Source organism: Schistocerca cancellata, chromosome 6 (assembly GCF_023864275.1).
Source record: "Schistocerca cancellata isolate TAMUIC-IGC-003103 chromosome 6, iqSchCanc2.1, whole genome shotgun sequence".
Lineage (NCBI taxonomy): Eukaryota > Metazoa > Arthropoda > Insecta > Orthoptera > Acrididae > Schistocerca > Schistocerca cancellata.
In genome coordinates this window covers 325,946,229-325,966,905 of record NC_064631.1, presented here as the reverse complement: position 1 = coordinate 325,966,905, position 20,677 = coordinate 325,946,229, and the positions used below count along the sequence as shown (strand labels likewise).

The following is a 20,677-nucleotide window of genomic DNA, read 5'->3' as shown; positions in this document are numbered from 1 at the left end:
TTTTTCAGTGATCCTATAAATGAATTTTATTTACTTTTTGTACATTCACAAATGAGTGTTTTCCAACAATCCATTCTGAGCATTGAGAAACACAATAATTCCATATGTGAAGTGTTAGCAGTCTTAAATAAAGCTTTAATAAGTCTAAATTCAAGGAAACATGAACATTTTGTACAACTAAGTGTAAAAAAACTGCTGAATGATTGTGATGACCAGTCTGTTAAGAAATTTGACATAGCAGTATCAACGTTTTATGATGCTTCAGTAGACTATTTATCCTCATGGTTACAGGGAATAGCTGAGTTTTCTGTATTCTCATGGATGATACTCACAGAACCACCAGAATGGTCAGTAGTTGAAAATACTTTAATGTGGCTAAATTAAAATGGCATTCTAGTAAATGACAGCCTCTTATTTGATTAAATAGTTCATGTACAGTCATTTGTAAAACAACAAGTGGAAACAGACAGCGAACAATGGAATCAGTTGATGGCACATGAAAAATGGTGTAGGTTTTTCAGATCTTGCCAGTGTAATGGACAGTTCAGAGAATCGCCTAATATAGCGCAGTACTTCTTTTCACTCCCTGCCCACAATGCAAATGTTGCAAGAGTTTTCAGCTTACTATCGTCACAGTGAACAGATGAGAGGAATTGATTTACGGTGAGGAGCGTTAAGTGTATTTTACTGACCTGTTTAAACTTCAGTAAATACAGTTGCACTGACTTCTATTCATACCTAATAGGCAAACCTGAGTTGCTGAATGAAATTTCATCTTCGAAGAAATACGATTGCACTGTGGAATCCACAAAACCATAAATTCCTTGTGTTCACTAAGAACTTTTTTTGTAGTGATTGTTACTGCATGTGTTTCTACATTTTGTGTTAGAAATGTTACATTTCTTAATAATTAAATTTCTGAAAACTTGAAATGTACTTTTTTCCAGTCTTTCCATTCTTTGTTTGGTTTTGCACACACACACACACACACACACACACACACACACAAATATCAGTGAAGGCTATATTTGCAGTGGAAGTAGAAATGTTAGCATTAAAAGTGATATTTACCGAGAAATAAAAATTGTCCCACTTTTTGGCAAAGAAAATGTATGAAAGTCCCACTTTTGTCCGAAGAAAATATGGTCACCCTATTAATCTTTACTTTATTGTTTGGTTCGTTTTGCGTGCCGTATTGCAAGGGTTGCACGAGAGCATGCAGCATTTTCAACTATAATGCACAAGAGAGACAAAGTATCTGAGATCGAGAAGGAATTTACGTTTCAAAGTAACAAAGTACAAAGGCAAGGCCCACAGTAGCGTAAAAAAAAGAACGTGAATACACTAGCATTTTCCATGAAAATGATTCAACAGCGAAAAAATCAGTCCTATTTAACGAGGAAAAATTGTTTTCTGTACAAAGGATAAAGAAAAAAAGGTGCTGTTTACGGCATTTTAAATATTATTTAACGTCTTTCTTAGTATACATATATTTTTTTGGGCAGATAAATCTAGAAGTTTTGAAATATTTAGACGAGTCGTTTACTACTCTTTCAATTCTTAGGAGTGTGGACAATTTGTGCTATGACCTTCAAAAACATCAACAATGAATATTGCTTCGGTCATTAATGAACCCTGTTATTATTGCTTGTTCCTATATTCTATTACTATTTCCATTTATTCGCAATATGGATAGTCCTTCATAACCTCCCTCACGCCGTTCAGGTGCCAAACTGCATAACAGAGTTCTCACAATACGCGCACTTTTTGCTCTGGTGCGTAAACGAAAACGATCACGCGTGAGAGGCGACGCTGCGTTAGGCCCACTTGCAACGAGTAGTCGGTCGAGACAAGGAACTCGCTCGTTTAAAAGGACATATAGATTTATAGCGGCTTTCATTCTTATTAGGTCACGTCACTTTTTGTACAAGTATATGCTATATTATCACATACACAGGATGTACAACTCCTCCGACATAATTTCGAAGAATATCCAGCGGTATTTTCTGAGTATTTTGGTTCTAAGTGACCCAGTGATGCACGGTAGTATGGACAGATTTACTGATTAACAGTTGCTCGATGCATGCGATGTGTGTGCGTTAGCAAAATTATGTGGAAGAGTGACACAATGAAGCTATGTTGACGTGTTTCTGCAGTGATGCCAACCACATCACAGTTCTAATGCATCTCCAAGCTTTGCAACTCTTCATTAAGATATGACAAGCGAATCTACATTGACCAAATAGAAATGCTATAAAGGCATTAGATGGAATCTATTATTAGGTTTTCTATAAGTAAAAGTTGTTAAATAACGCCGAGAATATATGTATATAATTGATCATGTTCTGCTAACACAGACGAAGAATTCAATCAACGTTCCATTAGAAATAGCTTTCCTCTAAAGACTGTGAGCCAGAAGTGAAGTGGAAAGAAGACCAATGAATAAAGAGGACGTATTGATTCATATGACCCTCTCAGGGGAGGTCATGCAGCATGTTGCCAGATGTCAGAACTGAATATGTAGGTTGTTTTGCACAGTATAGCACTTCTGTACAATCAGTTATTAATCTGTTTGTATCATATAATAACTGTAACGTATAATATTGATAATACACTGAAACAGAAGTCTTTTGCACATATATGTATTGATAAAACGTCTTTCATTTTACGATATTCGCGCTATTTTACCTTTGGTAAGAGTAACAACACAAATGCTTCTAGCCCAAAGATTTTCCGACTCGTGTTAAACATAGTTGTATTTCTTTCCAGACGAAGAAGACGAAGTCCCCGCTAAATGGTGTTCCTTTATTTTTTTTCCTTAATTTACGAGATTGTTTTCCGCAAGGGAACAAAAGATTCCTGCCATCAGAACAGAATTTCATAGCAATATAAGTCAACCGCAGGGCAATGAAAAGTGACCGCCGTGCGCTACGCAACAAAATGAAACAAAACTCAAAGAAAACTAATTTTTTCGCTGAACAACGTACAGTTGGACTTGTCTAATTGAGAACTGCTAATGGTACCGGCATAAATAGCTTTAGTTCCACGACAGAAAAGTAGGAAATGGAGTCTGCACAATTTTGTACTAACAACGGATAGTTCAGTTAGTGAATCGCTACTTACTCTATGTGATCAAAAGTATCCGTAAACGCCCAAAAACATACGTTTTTGATATTAGGGGCATTGTGCTGCTACCTACTGCCAGGTACTCCATATCAGCGACCTTAGTTGTCAGTAGACATCGTGAGAGTGCAGAATGGGGCGCTCCGCGGAACTCACGGACTTCGAACGTGGTCAGGTGATTGGATGTCACTTGTGTCACACGTCTGTACGCGAAATTTCCACACTCCTAAACATCTCTAGGTCCACTGTTTCCGATATGATAGTGAAGTGGAAACATGAAAGGACACGTAAAGCACAAAAGCGTACAGGACGACCTCGTCTATCGACTGACAGAGACTGCCAACAGTTGAGGAGGCTCATAATGTGTAATAGGCAGACATCTATCCAGACCATCACACAGGAATTCCAAATTGCATCAGGATCCACTGCAAGTAATATGACAGTTATGCGGGGGGTGAGAAAACTCTGATTTCATGGTCGAGCGTCTGCTCATAAGCCACACCTCACGTCGGTAAATGCCAAACGACGGCTCGCTTGTTGTAAGGAGCGTAAACATTGGATGACTGAACAGTAGAAAAGCGTTGTGTGGAGTGACGTATCACGGTACACAATGTGGCGATACGATGGCGGGGTGTGGTTATGGCGAATGCCCGGTGAACGTCATCTGCCAGCGTGTGTAGCGCTAACAGTAAAATTCGGAGGCGGTGGTGTTATGGTGTGGTCGTGTTATCCATGGAGGGGGCTTGCACCCCTTGTTGCTTTGCGTGGCCCTATCACAGCACAGGCCTTCATTGATGTTTTAAGCACCTTCTTGCGTCCCACTGTTGAAGAGCAATTCGGGGATGGCGATTGCATCTGTCAACATGATCGAGCACCTGTTCATAACGCACGGCCTGTGGCGAAGAGGTTACACAACAACGTCCCTGTAATGGACTGGCCTGCACTCAGTCCTGACCTGAATCCTGTAGAACACCTTTCGGATATTTTGGAACGCCGGCTTCGTGCTAAACCTCACCGGCCGACATCGATACCTCTCCTCAGTGCAGTACTCTGTGAAGAATGGGCTGCCATTCCCCAAGAAGGCTTCCAGCACCTGATGGAACGTATGCCTGCGGGAGTGGAAGCTGTCATCAAGACTGACGGTGGGCCAACACCATATTGAATTCCAGCATTATCGATGGAGGGTGCCATGAACTTGTAAGTGATTTTCAGCCAGGTGTCCGGATAATTTTGATCACATAGTATGTGTGGAACAGTCCACATTTGCGCCGGACTGGAACATACAAAGAGATGAAGAAGGTAATTATCCTGCTAGTAGATGCAAATTGTTTTGTCGCAAATATGAAATGAAACATTTTGTTCAGTAGCGAATGGCCCTCACTTGCGGAACTAACAGCTTGTGGTCGTGGTACAGATGGTGAGATCTGTTGAGTAGATGAATCAGGATGCTGCCGCGCAGCTTCTATCCTTTGACGTACCGGGAAAAAAGGCAGTTGACTGGGTACACGAGGAAGTTCTACAGGAGACGCCCGCCCCGGGGAGTTCTGCACTTCTTCAAAGCGGAGGAAGAGCAGCAGCCCATGTTTTGCGGGGCACCACGTCCGCTGCCTCGCGGTCAGAAATAGCGTAGCGCCGTTTCTCGGAAGATGTCCTAGTAGGAAGCTCTCCGCACTATCGTGTCCATCGGAACAGTCGTCTCTGGCACGCGGTCGAGAATTCTAGTCTATTTTAATACAATGCTGTAAGTAATTTTCTGGGTACTCGAACAATACGCTATCGCACTGTTAACCACTCTTGGACTACAGATATAGGGAACTCTCCGAAACCATATTACGGGATGAAATGGAATTCAGTGCAGAGTAATGATTAGTTTGCGACAAGCAAAATGGACGCTGATGGGTCATTAACTACAGGTCGTCTGATAAGTAATTTCAACTGATAAATCGTGAAAACGTTTCGATGTGACTGGAATTCTGCACATGCACCATAAAAAGGGTGTTTTGACTAGGAACGCATACCATTTCTAATTATTTGTGAGATTTTTGCCACTGGTAACTTGTTTATAACAACAAATAGTTAATGAAAGAGGCATTCGCTTGTGAGAATGAGCAAAACATGATAGCGACACATCTGTGATGAAATTTTTATACCTGTTAATGTTGGTGATTTTCTTGGTCTCTCAAAACATTAGTGAGATCATCTTGTCGAAAGCTTTTGCATATTTATGTAAAATTCCTCCAGCAACAAGTATTGCCTGTATGTCAATACGAATGACTTTGAGAGTTGCTGTCTAGAGTTGTCTGGAACAAGATTTCTGATTAGTTTTACTCTTGATCTTGGGCTTCGCTTTGCTCCATCTTAGGAACACGCACGGCTATGTCTTACTATTCAGCAAAGTGAGCTTATTGGGGAGGATGATCGTGAAGTAGGTTTTCCCAGATCGCTTGAGACGGAAGACGAAATGATAGCCTCAAGAAGGGGACGGCAGATTCTCTCCAGTATCCTAGTCCTCTTGCGCTTATTCGGTGTCTTTGGTGACATCTACGACGATTCAACGTTAGGCTTCATCGTCAGTCCAGAAGTGTTAAAAACTGGTCCATTTGAACCTTAAACTGATAAAAAATGGTTCAAATGGCTCTGAGCGCTATGGGACTTAACATCTGAGGTCATCAGTCCCCTAGAACTTAGAACTACTTAAAGCTAACTAACCTAAGGACATCACACACATCCATGCCCGAGGCAGGATTCGAACCTGCGACCGCAGCGGTCGCGCGGTTCCAGGCTGAACCGCCTAGAACCGCTCGGTGATCCCTGGCGGCTAAACTGACAGAAATTATCAACAAACTAGCGTACGTCATGTATACGTGGTATCAAACTGGTAAATGAACAGGACGTACGTTACTGACACTGTGAAGATGGACAATTTACACCACCTGTCCAAAAAAAAAAAGTGAAGCACCCAGAAACCACGGTCAGGTGACAATGTTACTTTGTACACGTACTCTCCATCGGCGAGTATGTAAACAGTTACGAGTTGTAATTCTTATTAACACGTGGAACGCCACCAGAGTGCACTTGTGTTGTTCATGTTTAGTATTGTTACCAGGCGTTTTAGTGTACATAAGGGGGGTGAAAAACGTCAGGTGTTCAGTGAACACTACGAAGTACACCGAGATGCCACATACCTGTGCGAAACAGCGCCAACACCAGTTCACAGTTTGAAAGGGGCTTCATTGTGGGTGGCCAACTGGTCGAATAGTGCTGTGATCAGATTTGTGGGACATTCGGATGTGGCAATGGCCTGATGCTGTAATGACTGAGAAGGTGAGGGCAGGCATACTCTAATCAACACTCCGGTCGATTATGTCTGATCACCACAAAGAAGGATCATAATATTGTGCATCAGGCACATCGTTACCTCTTCACATCTGCGCTTGCCACCTATTGGTCAGAGATAGGACTGCTGGACTAGGGAATTATCGTGCCGCGTCTAGGCTGCCGTCAACACCTCATCACAAACCGCTGCTTTTGGAGTCGTGCTTGACTGGGAAGCAGGGAATGCTGATGAATGGTGTTCAGTTATGAATCACAGTTCTTTATTACCCCGGCTGACCATCGCCGGCGAGCGTGGCGGCAACCTGGGGAGGGTCCCATTCTTCCAGTGTTTTGGAGAGGCACGGCAATGTTATTGCTGGCGTTGTGGTGTTGTGAGTCATACGGTACGACTTCAGATCAGGGGTGGTAGTGACTGAGGAATCTCTGACGGAACAACGCTACATCACGGACATTGTGCGTCCACCTGCGTTGTCTGTCATGCTGCAGTATCATGGTGCCATTTTTCAACAGGACACTACTCGTCCACGCACGGCTTATGTGACTGTGAAGTGTCTTCGTAGGTTGAGTTACTCCTGTTGGCGGCAAGATCTGCAGGATCTGTCCCCGATAGAACAAATATGGAACCTCTGTGCAATAGATCGTTGCAGTACGTGGTTACAGGGCCTTCAGCTGTTCAGTACGAAACTAAAATTGAAACACTTGCAGCAGTGGCTTTTGCATTTACTTTATTTACGGAACCAGTTTCGCTGTTCCATTACACCATCTTCAGGCCCCTTGAGCAACGTAATTTGGGAGGAATCCTATCTCGTGTGCAGTCATAACAACAGCCAACCGATGTCAGTTGATGAACGAAGTGATAACGTCGTGTAAACCAGAGATCTACAAAAGGGACGGCTACAGGCGTTTTAATTTTCATTTCATCTGTGGAACCACCTCGGACGTCAACTCTCCCCCGGTTCCAGCATCTAGGAAGCGGCTTTATGACACTCTTTCCAAAAGAATTCGTGCATGCATCCACGCCAGAAAGGGCTCAACGACACGCTGATAGGCAGACTCATACTGCCTAGTTCTTTCTAAATTTGCACCATATAGTAATCACTAAAATAACGCAATATACCCTGTCAACTACTGTTCAGGGTGCTTCGCTGTTGTTGTCAGATAGTGTATATAAAAGAGATGCTGATCAATAACTTCTCGTGAAAAGCCAACACAGCAGTCTTGCTACATCAGATAAAATGAACGCATTATTTCGAAGCCGAATTTGTCTTTCATTATCTGTAGCTGCCACTTAATCCAAACGAAAAGCCGGGACGAAGACTCCTTGTTTCTTCCACACTGGTGGAAAGGGTGTAAAATCCAGTTTTTCTTGCTAATCACAAATATTTATATTTTTGACTCAGCTGTATTCATTCATCATCAGATACCCTTGCGTGAAGAAAAATCTGGTCGTGTACTCTTGCTAATTTAGATATATGTGCCTTATACATTTCGACAACTAGGAATGTACATAGGAATGAAGTGTGTGTGTGTGTGTGTGTGTGTGTGTGTGTGTGTGTGTGTATAAACCTGGATTTGCTTGATTGCGGCTGTCTATTTTATCCAAGCAAAGGTAACGAAGATTAGGATTTAGCGTCCCGTCGAAAACGAGGTTATTAGAAACGAAACGTAAGCTAGGAATCGGGAAGGATGGGAAAGATACCGACTTTGGCCTTTCAAAAGTTCCATCGAGGCATTCACCACATGCGATTTAGGGAAATCACGGAAAACCTAAATATGAAAGGCCATGAGACGTCGGCGAAACTGTGTTATTTGTTTATAAAATTAAAGAATTTGAATGTTGTGAACTGTAAACTGAGCTGAATTGAACTGGTTTCCTATTCGTAAAACTTTCGTGTATGACTGTATCGTGATTTTGAACAACGCAACTGATGTAATTATGAAAACGCTATCTCATTGAATGAGTCGCCAAACTATCTGAGACTGTGTATCTTTAATTTAATTAACTTTTACTGAATTAATTAGAAACCGTTAAACTGTAGATTATATAAGCTATTCCATGAAATTCTGTATTGCGCAATGCAGTGAACAATGCTAAACTGGACGAAACCATAGAAGTGTCTTACAGTTCCAAACACAAAAGTACCAATAAAAATCTACATAAAACTGCAAAACAACTTTTGAAAGCATAACTATCCAAAATACTTTTAAATTTACGTACCAACACTGACTAAATACAATTCCAAACCTTAAATAATGCAGACGCGATTTAACACTGCACTGTGAGAATAAGATTGTCCGCATAAAAATAAAATTTGAACTGATCTTCGGCAGAAGTACGACTGATATTAATTCTGAAATGCAATACTTAATTTTGAATGATCTTACTGTGTTCTGACTTATGTTAAACTCGCCCAGATTTTCATGGTTTACCTGTGGCAACGGTAACTCTGTACTGCTAGGAAGTGATGAACATTAAAATGCAGCGCAGCAGCAAACTCCCTAAGGGAAAGGAAGGCTTGTGCAGAGCAGTGCAAGGACATGCAAATATTCTACGCAGATTAAGCTTTGGCCTTAGCCACCGTGTTCCGCAAAGTGCCATGCGGCGACAAGAAACTGAAAATATAAATATTTGTGAGGAGACGGTGGAAGATATTGCATTCAGTAAATGGTCAAAAGAGATTAGCAAAGACTATATTGAAACTCTGATTTCTTAACAGTTATAGTCTTTTTAACAAAAACTACAATATTTTCTAAGAAAATTAGGTGTGTTAATAGCGTGGTAAAGGAGTAGTAAATCTATTTACTTATGAGTGCAACCTACGCGAACAGGTAACTGCTTTTTCACGTCTGAATAATGAAACTAACTAATCCGAACCAACAAATAAAAATCCCGCTAAAAGTTTCTGTTTTCCAGACACACTGCAAGTAAGCAGTGTAACAACAACATTTCCTGAAAATCTTCACAGTTCTCAGCTCAGTCTTTACCAAATCATATTTCCAAAATTCAGCATCCGCTCTATCTTTATGTCTGTACTCTGCAAGCTGTCTCCAAACCACTCAGTAGTGTGACCAACACCCGACTCACTAGCTTCTCACACAATCCTACTACCAACGACAATGCTACTGGCAACGAAAGGTCACATTGGTTGTACTCAGAACTTCTGTGGCGTAACACATCGATTATAGGAGACGTCTACTTGAAAAATGTCGAATGTACAGATATGCTGTGTGACTTATCGAATTAAAATAGAGCTCACGTCTCTTTGATGGAATACCAAAAACGAGCTACAAACCTTACAACTGGCTGGCGTTAATCAGAGCTCTGGCTGTTGGAGATTACCCACTAACCACACGCATGTTTCCTAAGATAAAAGCAAAAAAAAAAAAAAAGGTTCAAATGGCTCTGAGCGCTATGGGACTTAACTGCTGTGGTCATCAGTCCCCTAGAACTTAGAGCTACTTAAACCTAACTAACCTAAGGACATCACACACATCCATGCCCGAGGCAGGATTCGAACCTGCGACCGTAGCGGTCACGCGGCTGCAGACTGTAGCGCCTAGAACCGCACGGCCACTCCGGCCGGCAAGATAAAAGCAAACACGGAACTCTAGTGACCGGGACCGAGTATTATGAGCAGTTGTGACGTGTGCTCCAGATCGGCTTATATAAGACGAGACTGGTGGTGTTGCAGGAGGCGATGCGGTGGTTCCGGAAGGGCAGCGGCGACTCTCCGCGCCTGCTCAGCCTATCGCCGCTGCGCAGCGTAGACCCTATCGACGCGGACGTCGACACCACCGCCGCGGACTGTGTGCCCAACCGGCGGTCCCGCATAGGTGAGTAACTCGCACTGCTTCTGATTTATTCGTTTACCTTTGTCTCCCTGCTGCTGAACGATGTGCTACAGTGGTCACGACTCACAACTCTGAAATACGTATTAGGGATGAACTGGCATAAATACCCCGCAGCCGTCTTGATTTAGGATATTTGTGGTTTACTAAATCGTATGATTCAGGCCACAGACGATGTTCTTCTCTATGCGGTGGAGGTAAGTTCCTATGCGACCAGACTGCTGAGGTCATCGTACCCTAGGCTTACACACTACGTAATCTAACTCAAACTAACTTACGCTAAGGATAACACACACACACACACACACACACACACACACACACACACACACACCCGAGGGACGGCTCAAACCTCCGACGGGGGCGACCGTGGCAAGTCGCCGCAGCAGACTGCGCGGCTAACCCGCACGGCGATATTCTTCTCTGGCTCTGTACTAGCCGAGTTTGTAGTTCGTTTTTAGAGTGTTCGACGTCTCTAAGACTATTTAACAGTATGACAGAACCAACCGCTCACAAGAACAGAAACCTTCATCGTTATTTTCGGAATCGCTAGAAAATACAGCCACTGCCATTATAGTTCTAATGATGTCACAGTCACTGGAATCGTCCTCAGAACCATAAAAACATCCACTCACACAGTCATCCGGTCTCAATTCTCGCAAGGAAGAACTGAAAAATCATCGTCAAAATCCTCCGGAAGTGTTTCAGATTCGTTCATTTCCTTCTGGTTTCTGAATAGGGCCATCTCCAGCAGGAGAAGGAACCTTAAAACGAAAGCTGTAACTATTTCAAACATCAAAACATTAAATAAGCAAACAGTACATGAAAGCAATACGCTGTATCCACCTAAACAAAAGAAGTAGTCAAAATGTTCAAAAGTGTGTGAATTCCTAAGGGACCAAACTGCTGAGGTCATCGGTCCCTAGACTTACACACTACTTAAACTAACTTATGCTAAGAACAACACACACACCCACGCCTGAGGGAGGACTCGAACCTCCGGCGGGAGGGGCCGCGCAATCCGTGACATGGCGCCTCAGACCGCTAGGCCATTCTGCGCGGCTAGTCAAAATGTATCACAGCACATGGCATCTGCGGACAGCATGTAGAAAATACGAGTTATCTCGATATACGTCAATAACAGATGGCGTGCAGAACACTTTGTATCCGCCCACATTGGTTTTAAATAATATAAACCAGCACGTTGTCCTGAACGACTAGTGTTCATCGCAGATAAAGGTATCGTCAGGAGCGCCCCAGGGAAATACACTCCTGGAAATTGAAATAAGAACACCGTGAATTCAGTGTCCCAGGAAGGGGAAACTTTATTGACACATTCCTGGGGTCAGATACATCACATGATCACACTGACAGAACCACAGGCACATAGACACAGGCAACAGAGCATGCACAATGTCGGCACTGGTACAGTGTATATCCACCTTTCGCAGCAATGCAGGCTGCTACTCTCCCATGGAGACGATCGTAGAGATGCTGGATGTAGTCCTGTGGAACGGCTTGCCATGCCATTTCCACCTGGCGCCTCAGTTGGACCAGCGTTCGTGCTGGACGTGCAGACCGCGTGAGACGACGCTTCATCCAGTCCCAAACATGCTCAATGGGGGACAGATCCGGAGATCTTGCTGGCCAGGGTAGTTGACTTACACCTTCTAGAGCACGTTGGGTGGCACGGGATACATGCGGACGTGCATTGTCCTGTTGGAACAGCAAGTTCCCTTGCCGGTCTAGGAATGGTAGTACGATGGGTTCGATGACAGTTTGGATGTACCGTGCACTATTCAGTGTCCCCTCGACGATCACCAGTGGTGTACGGCCAGTGTAGGAGATCGCTCCCCACACCATGATGCCGGTTGTTGGCCCTGTGTGCCTCGGTCGTATGCAGTCCTGATTGTGGCGCTCACCTGCACGGCGCCAAACACGCATACGACCATCATTGGCACCAAGGCAGAAGCGACTCTCATCGCTGAAGACGACACGTCTCCATTCGTCCCTCCATTCACGCCTGTCGCGACACCACTGGAGGCGGGCTGCACGATGTTGGGGCGTGAGCGGAAGACGGCCTAACGGTGTGCGGGACCGTAGCCCAGCTTCATGGAGACGGTTGCGAATGGTCCTCGCCGATACCCCAGGAGCAACAGTGTCCCTAATTTGCTGGGAAGTGGCGGTGCGGTCCCCTACGGCACTGCGTAGGATCCTACGGTCTTGGCGTGCATCCGTGCGTCGCTGCGGTCCGGTCCCAGGTCGACGGGCACGTGCACCTTCCGCCGACCACTGGCGACAACATCGATGTACTGTGGAGACCTCACGCCCCATGTGTTGAGCAATTCGGCGGTACGTCCACCCGGCCTCCCGCATGCCCACTATACGCCCTCGCTCAAAGTCCGTCAACTGCACATACGGTTCATGTCCACGCTGTCGCGGCATGGTACCAGTGTTAAAGACTGCGATGGAGCTCCGTATGCCACGGCAAACTGGCTGACACTGACGGCGGCGGTGCACAAATGCTGCGCAGCTAGCGCCATTCGACGGCCAACACCGCGGTTCCTGGTGTGTCCGCTGTGCCGTGCGTGTGATCATTGCTTGTACAGCCTTCTCGCAGTGTCCGGAGCAAGTATGGTGGGTCTGACACACCGGTGTCAATGTGTTCTTTTTTCCATTTCCAGGAGTGTATGATAGAACTGTTCTTGTTCTGTAGATACATAAACGATCTGGCGGGTAGTGTGAACAATAAGGTCGCTCTGCTTTCTTCTTTTACTTGTGTCTTTGTCCCACATCGGCCCAGGGTCGGCACGGCTGCTAACGGATATGGGACGGTTAGTTTAACGGGTAGCCAGATGAGATGCCCTGTTGTCACCCAATTACCCCCCCCCCCCCCCTCCAGGAAAGAATACATGTACCTCAGTGGTCTGCGTGCGTTGTTATTCAACTGAAAGTGGCCGAAATTTTTCTAAATGTTTGCGAATCGTGTAACTGAGGGACGACCTGGGTACCAACCCGGTATTCCCCTAGTGGGATGGGGGAAACCGCCTAAAACCGCACTCAGGCTCCCCAGCACACCGACCCTCGTCGTAAATCCGCCAGGCGGATGCGATTCGTAGACGGTTCACCTCCCTGTCTCAGAAGCCGCACTTTAACACGCATGGCCGCCTGGTCGGGTTAGACTGGCTATTATATGGCATGTTTTAAAATTTTTATAATTTTTCTTGAACTACCCTGCAGTTTTGTTCCATTTCACGTAAAAATGAGCTGTGCGATATTTGTGCTCACTAGGGTAAGAGAAAGGGGTGTCCCTGGGTCTTCAATAAAGTCAGAAAATCCATAAAAATGAAACCATGAATTTCGTAAAACATTATTTCTGCATGATAAATCCTTTCATTACCCAATACAAGCAGTTTATTCCAGTCTCCTTATCTCAGTGTGCCCTCATGTCGCAGACCGCACTCGTAGGGTGACTTGAGAGGTCAGTGATCCCACAACAGGTAGAGGGAGCGCAGAGTGAACCGAGCCGTTTCTCTTCACATCACCCGGACCACCCCAATAGTCCCACTTTCGAGAGAGGACAGCAGTCGTAGCAAGGACAATGTCTTTGTCCTAGTTCGTTTATGGAATGAAATTTATTTGTTTGGGTATTGGCCGATGAAATAACTGGACGCAAAATCGCATGTGTCAAACAAACTTTCAAAGCTTTATTCTACAATGTGTGTGAGTGTACGTTAACTTTGAGTCAAAGTGCCACTGTACTTGTGCAGCAAGTGATGATTTATTGGGAAAAATCAGGAATTCCGACACACTGCTTGGCGACATTACAAATTTGGTATCAGCAATCAACGTAAATAAAAAAGACCAATTGGAAGGTCGTCGGACGTTGACATGCGAAACGAAATAGATTTTGTTCAAATACTCGTGATTTTTTGACACAGCGTTCGCTAATGAATTAAATTTCACTACTATTGAAGAAATAGACAGTTTTTAATGAACGAATAGGTGAGAGCAAAGACAGAGGGGAGAGGCGAGAGCGAAGCGAATATGAAACCCAACAGTTCGATGAATCATGTAGTTATGAATTTATAACAGAAACATATTTAACAGTAAAAGAAAGGATAAGCCCATGACTCATCCAGTGCTGTTAATTTTACTCATATTCGGTCTTTTAACTTACTATCGTTCAGATCTTTCTTACCACTTTTTCTCAGACCGACTTGCCGGATTGGTGACGTCAAGTTCCAGTACTGTCTCAAAATTTTCACCGCCATCAGTAACAAAAGAGGATGGCACGTCATTCAGAGGCTATCTATCACACAAGGTGGACGATGAAAGCCATTTATTACGTGAAAATGCTTTTGCTTCGTGATGAATTTGAATTATCACCAAAAGAAAGAAAGGAACTTTGTTATATCTGAATCTTCGTTTTCAATGTGTATGTCGAAGAATAGTTCTCCGTCTCATCTGCAGCAAAAGCACTGTATATGGATTTCAGCAGACTTTCGAAGCTTTATAAATATTGGTTTTTCAATTATGATATTTCTAGTGTGGTTTTATACAAACTGGAAAATCAGTTAGGGCATCTGTCTTCTGAATGTCTCACCTTTGTATTTTTTTCTATCCTAAATTATATTCTGATTCAAAAATTAAAATCGTTGATGCCCTGAATAATGGGGCAGAACCGAGTTCAAGTAGGAAACGATCAAGTCCTAGAAATCATCAACTAAGACGAACAGTTCGTTTCGATTAAAACAATCACAGAATAAACTGTACGTTGGAAATAATCTAGCTAGAAGAGTTGTTTTTCTCTTCTTATTTGTCTCATAAACATTGGACATAGCAGTGTTATAAACTAAATTATAAAAGTTAATGCAACATATTTAAGTATGGAGTTGCAAGTAGAGACCCAAACTGAATTATTAAAATTAATATAACAAATTAAAAGTAGGTGGTTAATAGTCTACTTTTTTGTAATGTCTTTAAGATAGAGTAAGTGATTCCTTTTTTTTTTCTTCAAATGTAGAGACATAGGCGCACGTCTTCCCCGTTTCGCATGTAGTCAAACTATGGGGTAGCAGAAAGAGGAAATCAGACTTGAAACGTAAAGACCTCCCTAGTGACTTTTTGCTAATGGCGCTGTAGCGTACGGGGAGCGTCGTCTGTAAGTGCGTGTAAGAGGACGCAGAATGACTTGGACCTAGTTTCTGTTTTGTGTGACGAATGACAGCATGCTCTGAATTTGGGAACAAGTAAGTTGCTGGCGGAAAAACAGTCCCATAATGTTCCAATACGATATTGGTAGCAGTGTGCTGCTTCACACAGCCAAAACGATCAAATATGTAAGCGTATCGTTGCCAAAGCGACATTAAATGGGACGAGCATTTAAAGTGGGTTTGTTGGGAAAATTCTAGGACACTGTAGCCCATCTATAAAGCAGACCGCGTACGGAACGCTTGTGCGCCTCTTCCTTGAGCATTGCTCGAATGTCTGGGACCCCCACAAGGCCAGATTAAAGGATGAAGTCGAAACAATTCAGAGGCGTGCTTCTAGATCTGTAACCGATATGTTCGATCCCTAAGCGAGTATCACGGAATGCTCCATGAACTCAAATGCGAGTTCCTGGAGGTGAAATACTGTTGATAAACTTCAGAGAATCAGCTTTCGCGACAGACTGCCGAACGATCCCTACTGCTACTAATTTACATTCCACGTAAGGACTGCGAAGACAAGATAAAAGAAATCAGGCATCGTAAGGAAGCATGCAGACAGCCGTTTTTCCCTTTCTCCACTTGCGAGTGGAAGAGGAAAGAGGTTAACTAGCAGTGGTACAAGGTACCCTCTGCCGTGCACTACACGTTGGCTTGCGGAGTATGTATAGCTGTACATGTAACAGACTTTAAACTCCAATCTCCCATTCCACTGTCGCCAGTAATTCATCTCTAATGTTTGGCATTTTGTTCTGCTCTATTTGAAAACAGCATGAAGTTCACTGGCACAGTTTCCATTGTATTCCTTCCACTTTTACAGTCATGCACAATATTTTTTATGTATTTGAATCCTTGTTTTGGATGTTATTACCAGTACCATCGATTGGTCGGCAGGGTAAAGAGACGAGTTGGCGTAAAATTCCCCAACCTCAGACTGTGCAAATGCCATGTGATAAATTCCAAATATAGTCACAGCGTTTCATGGATGGAAGGCACGAGACACAGTTGACGATGAATTTGTCGATTAAAAATGTAAGGCTTGGAAGTCTTCTTAATGCTGTTCGAGAGGATTTAGCCGAGTTCTGAAAATGGAATTCACCCTCTCCCCTTCTTTCGTTCCATAACAATCCGTAACAACACACATTCTTCTCGAAAACTGTCATCGCAAAAATCTGCCTGATATCGTTACATTAGCCGGAGCAAAGTAATGGAAAACCACCAGCCTAAGAACCTCGCCATCACACTCTGAAAATAACACAAGACAGCCGAAAACAGACTAACGCGTAGGATGTGAAACACTTGCAGAGCATCGGACGAGCTAGTATAATAATTAATAACAGGTTTCTGCTAAGCAGTGTAGGCAATTTATTTTTGATCCTTCATTCGTATCATTTTATACAGCATTTACTTCATGTACCCCTTCGCAGCGGTGTATATCTGACACTAGACGGCATTCAGATCCACCGTATCAAAAAGAATCATCCGATTTAAAAAAATCATAACTATAATGTTATTTGAGATATGTGCGTGAACGACGTACTGTTGGAAAGAGCAAACTCTCGAGTTTTACATGGTTCCCGCTAGGTAGCAGCAGCGTGCGCCCACTTCAGTTCTAGTGAAAATGGTGTCGGGAAAACAGAGAGCATTTTTTGCTCTACGTTTTGCGCAGTGCGGGTCAGTGATAGGTATGATGTGGATCCTCCTACAGCACAGAGCACTAGCTGGTGGCACGAACAATTTAGAGAAACAGGTTGTCTGTGTTAAGGCAGATCGCCGGGTCGTCCCCGAGTGTCTGACAGACGTCGAACGCATCCGCCATAGTTCCACAAGTAGGCCGCAGAAATCCGTTCACCGTGCAGCTTGACAGCTCAACATGCCCCCGATGTCCGTCTGGCGTGTGTTGCGTCGCCGTTTACACATGAAACCATGCAAGATTCAGCTACTGCGAGCTCTTCGTGAAGGTGACAAACAGTAACGTGTGGAGTTATGTAATTTCGTTCTTGGAAAGATGGAGGATGACAAGTTTTCTTCCACGCTCAGTGTTTAGTGACGAGAAAAAATTCCATTTAAATGGAAAGGTGAACCGCCATAATGTGAGAATGTGGGGTACGGAACAACCACATAAAGTTGTACAGCATGAGAGGGACTCTGCAAAATTTGATGTGTTTTAGGCAGTTTCGTGGGAAAAGGTATATGGTCAATTTTTCTTTGACGAGAATATTGTTACAGGAAGCACATATCTCGATATGCTTGAAAACTTCATTTTCCCATAGTTGGAGACTGATTCGAACGACTTCATTTGCCAACTGGATGCCACACTATCATCTGTAAGTGCGGGAAATTTTAAATCAAAGGATTACTTAATGATGGATCGGTGATACTGGACCAGATTTTTCAGCCTTACGTTACTAGCCTCCATGGTCACCGGACCTGACTGTGATTATTCCTTGCGGAGGTTTACAAAAGATTCTGTTTATGTGCTTCCGTTACCAACAACTATGAATGAACTGAGATATCACTTAACAGCAACTGTGGAAGCTGTAACTCAAGACATGCTCGCTGAAGTGTAGAAGCAGTTTGAATAGCACATTGACATACGGCGTGCATCTCAAAAAAATGGTTCAAATGGCTCTGAGCACTATGGGACTCAACATCTTAGGTCATAAGTCCCCTAGAACTTAGAACTACTTAAACCTAACTAACCTAAAGACATCACACACATCCATGCCCGAGGCAGGATTCGAACCTGCGACCGTAGCAGTCCCGCCGTTCCGGACTGCAGCGCCTAGAACCGCAAGACCACCGCGGCCGGCGTGCATCTCAAGGGGGGCATATTCAACACCTATGAAAAGGTATAAAAAAAACTTTTTGAGTTTCCCGTTCATCAAAAGACAAAATTAATCGTATATGTTTATTAGTTTCAGAAATATAGACGTGCCAAATCCGATGATTCTTTTTGATACACCCTGTACTATAGCGAGGTGTGGCCACATTGCCCATCTGCAACGTGGGAAGCGTCTCTCTTGAATAGAAGGTAGAATGATGTTCTGTTTGTGCGGAACTGTTTACCACCTGAGCAGAGAAACCTTTCTCCTCGGTCTATTTCCGCAAACAGAAAAAAAGAAAATCGCAACCAGGAAGCATGAAGCAGTTCGAATCAGTGAAGCCAACTGCCAACAGAGCGGCAATGGGACCAAAAAATATCGCTTTGTGGGGAAATCCCTTGCGGTCTATGTTCAGCGACCACAGTACTGACAGTCCGCATTTCTTATTTCTTGTATGGAAACACTTTGTCGGCGTGTTCAGAGATCCTTATAAAACGAACGCTAGAGCTCAGAATCAATTTACTACTGCCTAACTGTTTAGCTCTGTGCTGACATATGTAAAAAGTTAACGAAGTAACGGAAAAAACTCGGAATGCAACGTTTGTGAATCGGTAAGAACGGTCGTTCATGCACTGAGACTGCTGTTTGTTACCGCAGTGAAGGAAATCTCGCTGTCGTAAATTAGGACGTGTACAGTGTAACAGATATACGTGTGTACCCCAGCCAATCACACTGTTCAAGGCAGTAAATTTATGACATTAATTTACACTGAAGGAAAACATCGCGACACTAAAAGATAATTAGAGTATTGAAATTCCGGGAACACATTTGTCTAGGTAACATATACAGTGTGGCCCATTGATCGTGACCGGGCCAAATATCTCACGAAATAAGCATCAAACGAAAACACTACAAAGAACGAAACTTGTCTAGCTTGAAGGGAGAAACTAGATGGCGCTATGGTTGGCCCGCTAGACGGCGCTGCCATAGGTCAAACGGATATCAACTGCGTTTTTTAAAATAGGAACCCCCATTTTTTATTACATATTCGTGTAGTACGTAAAGAAATATGAATATTTTAGTTGGACCACTTTTTTCGCTTTGTGTTAGATGGCGCTGTAATAGTCACAAACATATGGCTCACAATCTTAGACGAACAGTTGGTAACAGGTAGGTTTTTTAAATTAAAATACAGAACGTAAGTACGTTTGAACATTTTATTTCGGTTGTTCCAATGTGATACATTTCTCAGAACGCATGCTGTTACAGCGTGATTACCTGTACATACCACATTAATGCAATAAATGCTCAAAATGATGTCCGTCAACCTCAATGAATTTGGCAATACCTGTAACGACATTCCTCTCATAAGCGAGTAGTTCGCCTTCCGTAATGTTCGCACATGCATTGACAATGCGCTGACGCATGTTGTCTGGCTTTGTCGGTGGATCACGATAGCAAATATCCTTCAACTTTCTCCACAGAAAGAAATCCGGGGACGTCAGATCCGGTGAACGAGCGGGCTACGGTTATGGTGTGTCGACGACCAATCCGCCTGTCATGAAATATGCTATTCAATACCGCTTCACCGCACGCAAGCTATGAGCCGAACATCCATCGTGTTGGAAGTACATCGCCATTCTGTCATGCAGTGAAACATCTTGTAGTAACATCGGTAGAACATTACGTAGGAAATCAGCATACATTGCACCATTTAGATTGCCATCGATAAAATGGGGGCCAATTATCCTTCCTTCCATAATGCCGCGCCTTACATTAAACCGCCAAGTTCTCTGATGTTCCACTTGTCGCAGCCATCGTGGATTTTCCGTTGCCCAATAGTGCATATTATGCCGGTTTACGTTACCGCTGTTGGTCAATGACGCTCCGTCGCTAAATAGAACGCGCGCAAAAAATCTGTCATCGTCCTGTAATTTCTTTGTGCCCTGTGGAAGAACTGTACACGACGTTCAGAATTATCTCCATGCAATTCCTGGTGCATAGAAATATGGTACGGGTGCAATCGATGTTGATGTAGCATTCTCATCACCGACGTTTTTGAGATTCCCGATTCTCGCGCAATTTGTATGCAACTGTTGTGCGGATTAGCCGCGACAGCAGCTAAAACACCTACTTGGGCATCATCATTTGTTGCAGGTCGTAGTTGACATTTCACATGTGTCTGAACACTTCCTGTTTCCTTAAATAACGTAACTATCCGGCGAACGGTCCGGACACTTGGGTGATATCGTCCAGGATACCGAGCAGCACACATAGCACACGCCCGTTGGGTATTTTGATCACAGTAGCCATACATCAACACGATATCGACCT

At 43.6% G+C, this 20,677-nt stretch overlaps 1 protein-coding gene across 1 annotated transcript in view; it reads left to right on the top strand.

Moving 5' to 3' along the window:
• Window positions 1-20,677, top strand: part of LOC126191471 (E3 ubiquitin-protein ligase LNX-like) — a 683,907-nt gene that overhangs the window by 580,678 nt on the left and 82,552 nt on the right. The window contains exon 2 of the mRNA XM_049932346.1: window positions 10,152-10,293. Within this exon, the coding sequence (XP_049788303.1) occupies window positions 10,158-10,293 (136 nt within the window). The 5' untranslated portion in view covers window positions 10,152-10,157. The remainder of the gene's footprint in view (window positions 1-10,151; window positions 10,294-20,677) is intronic.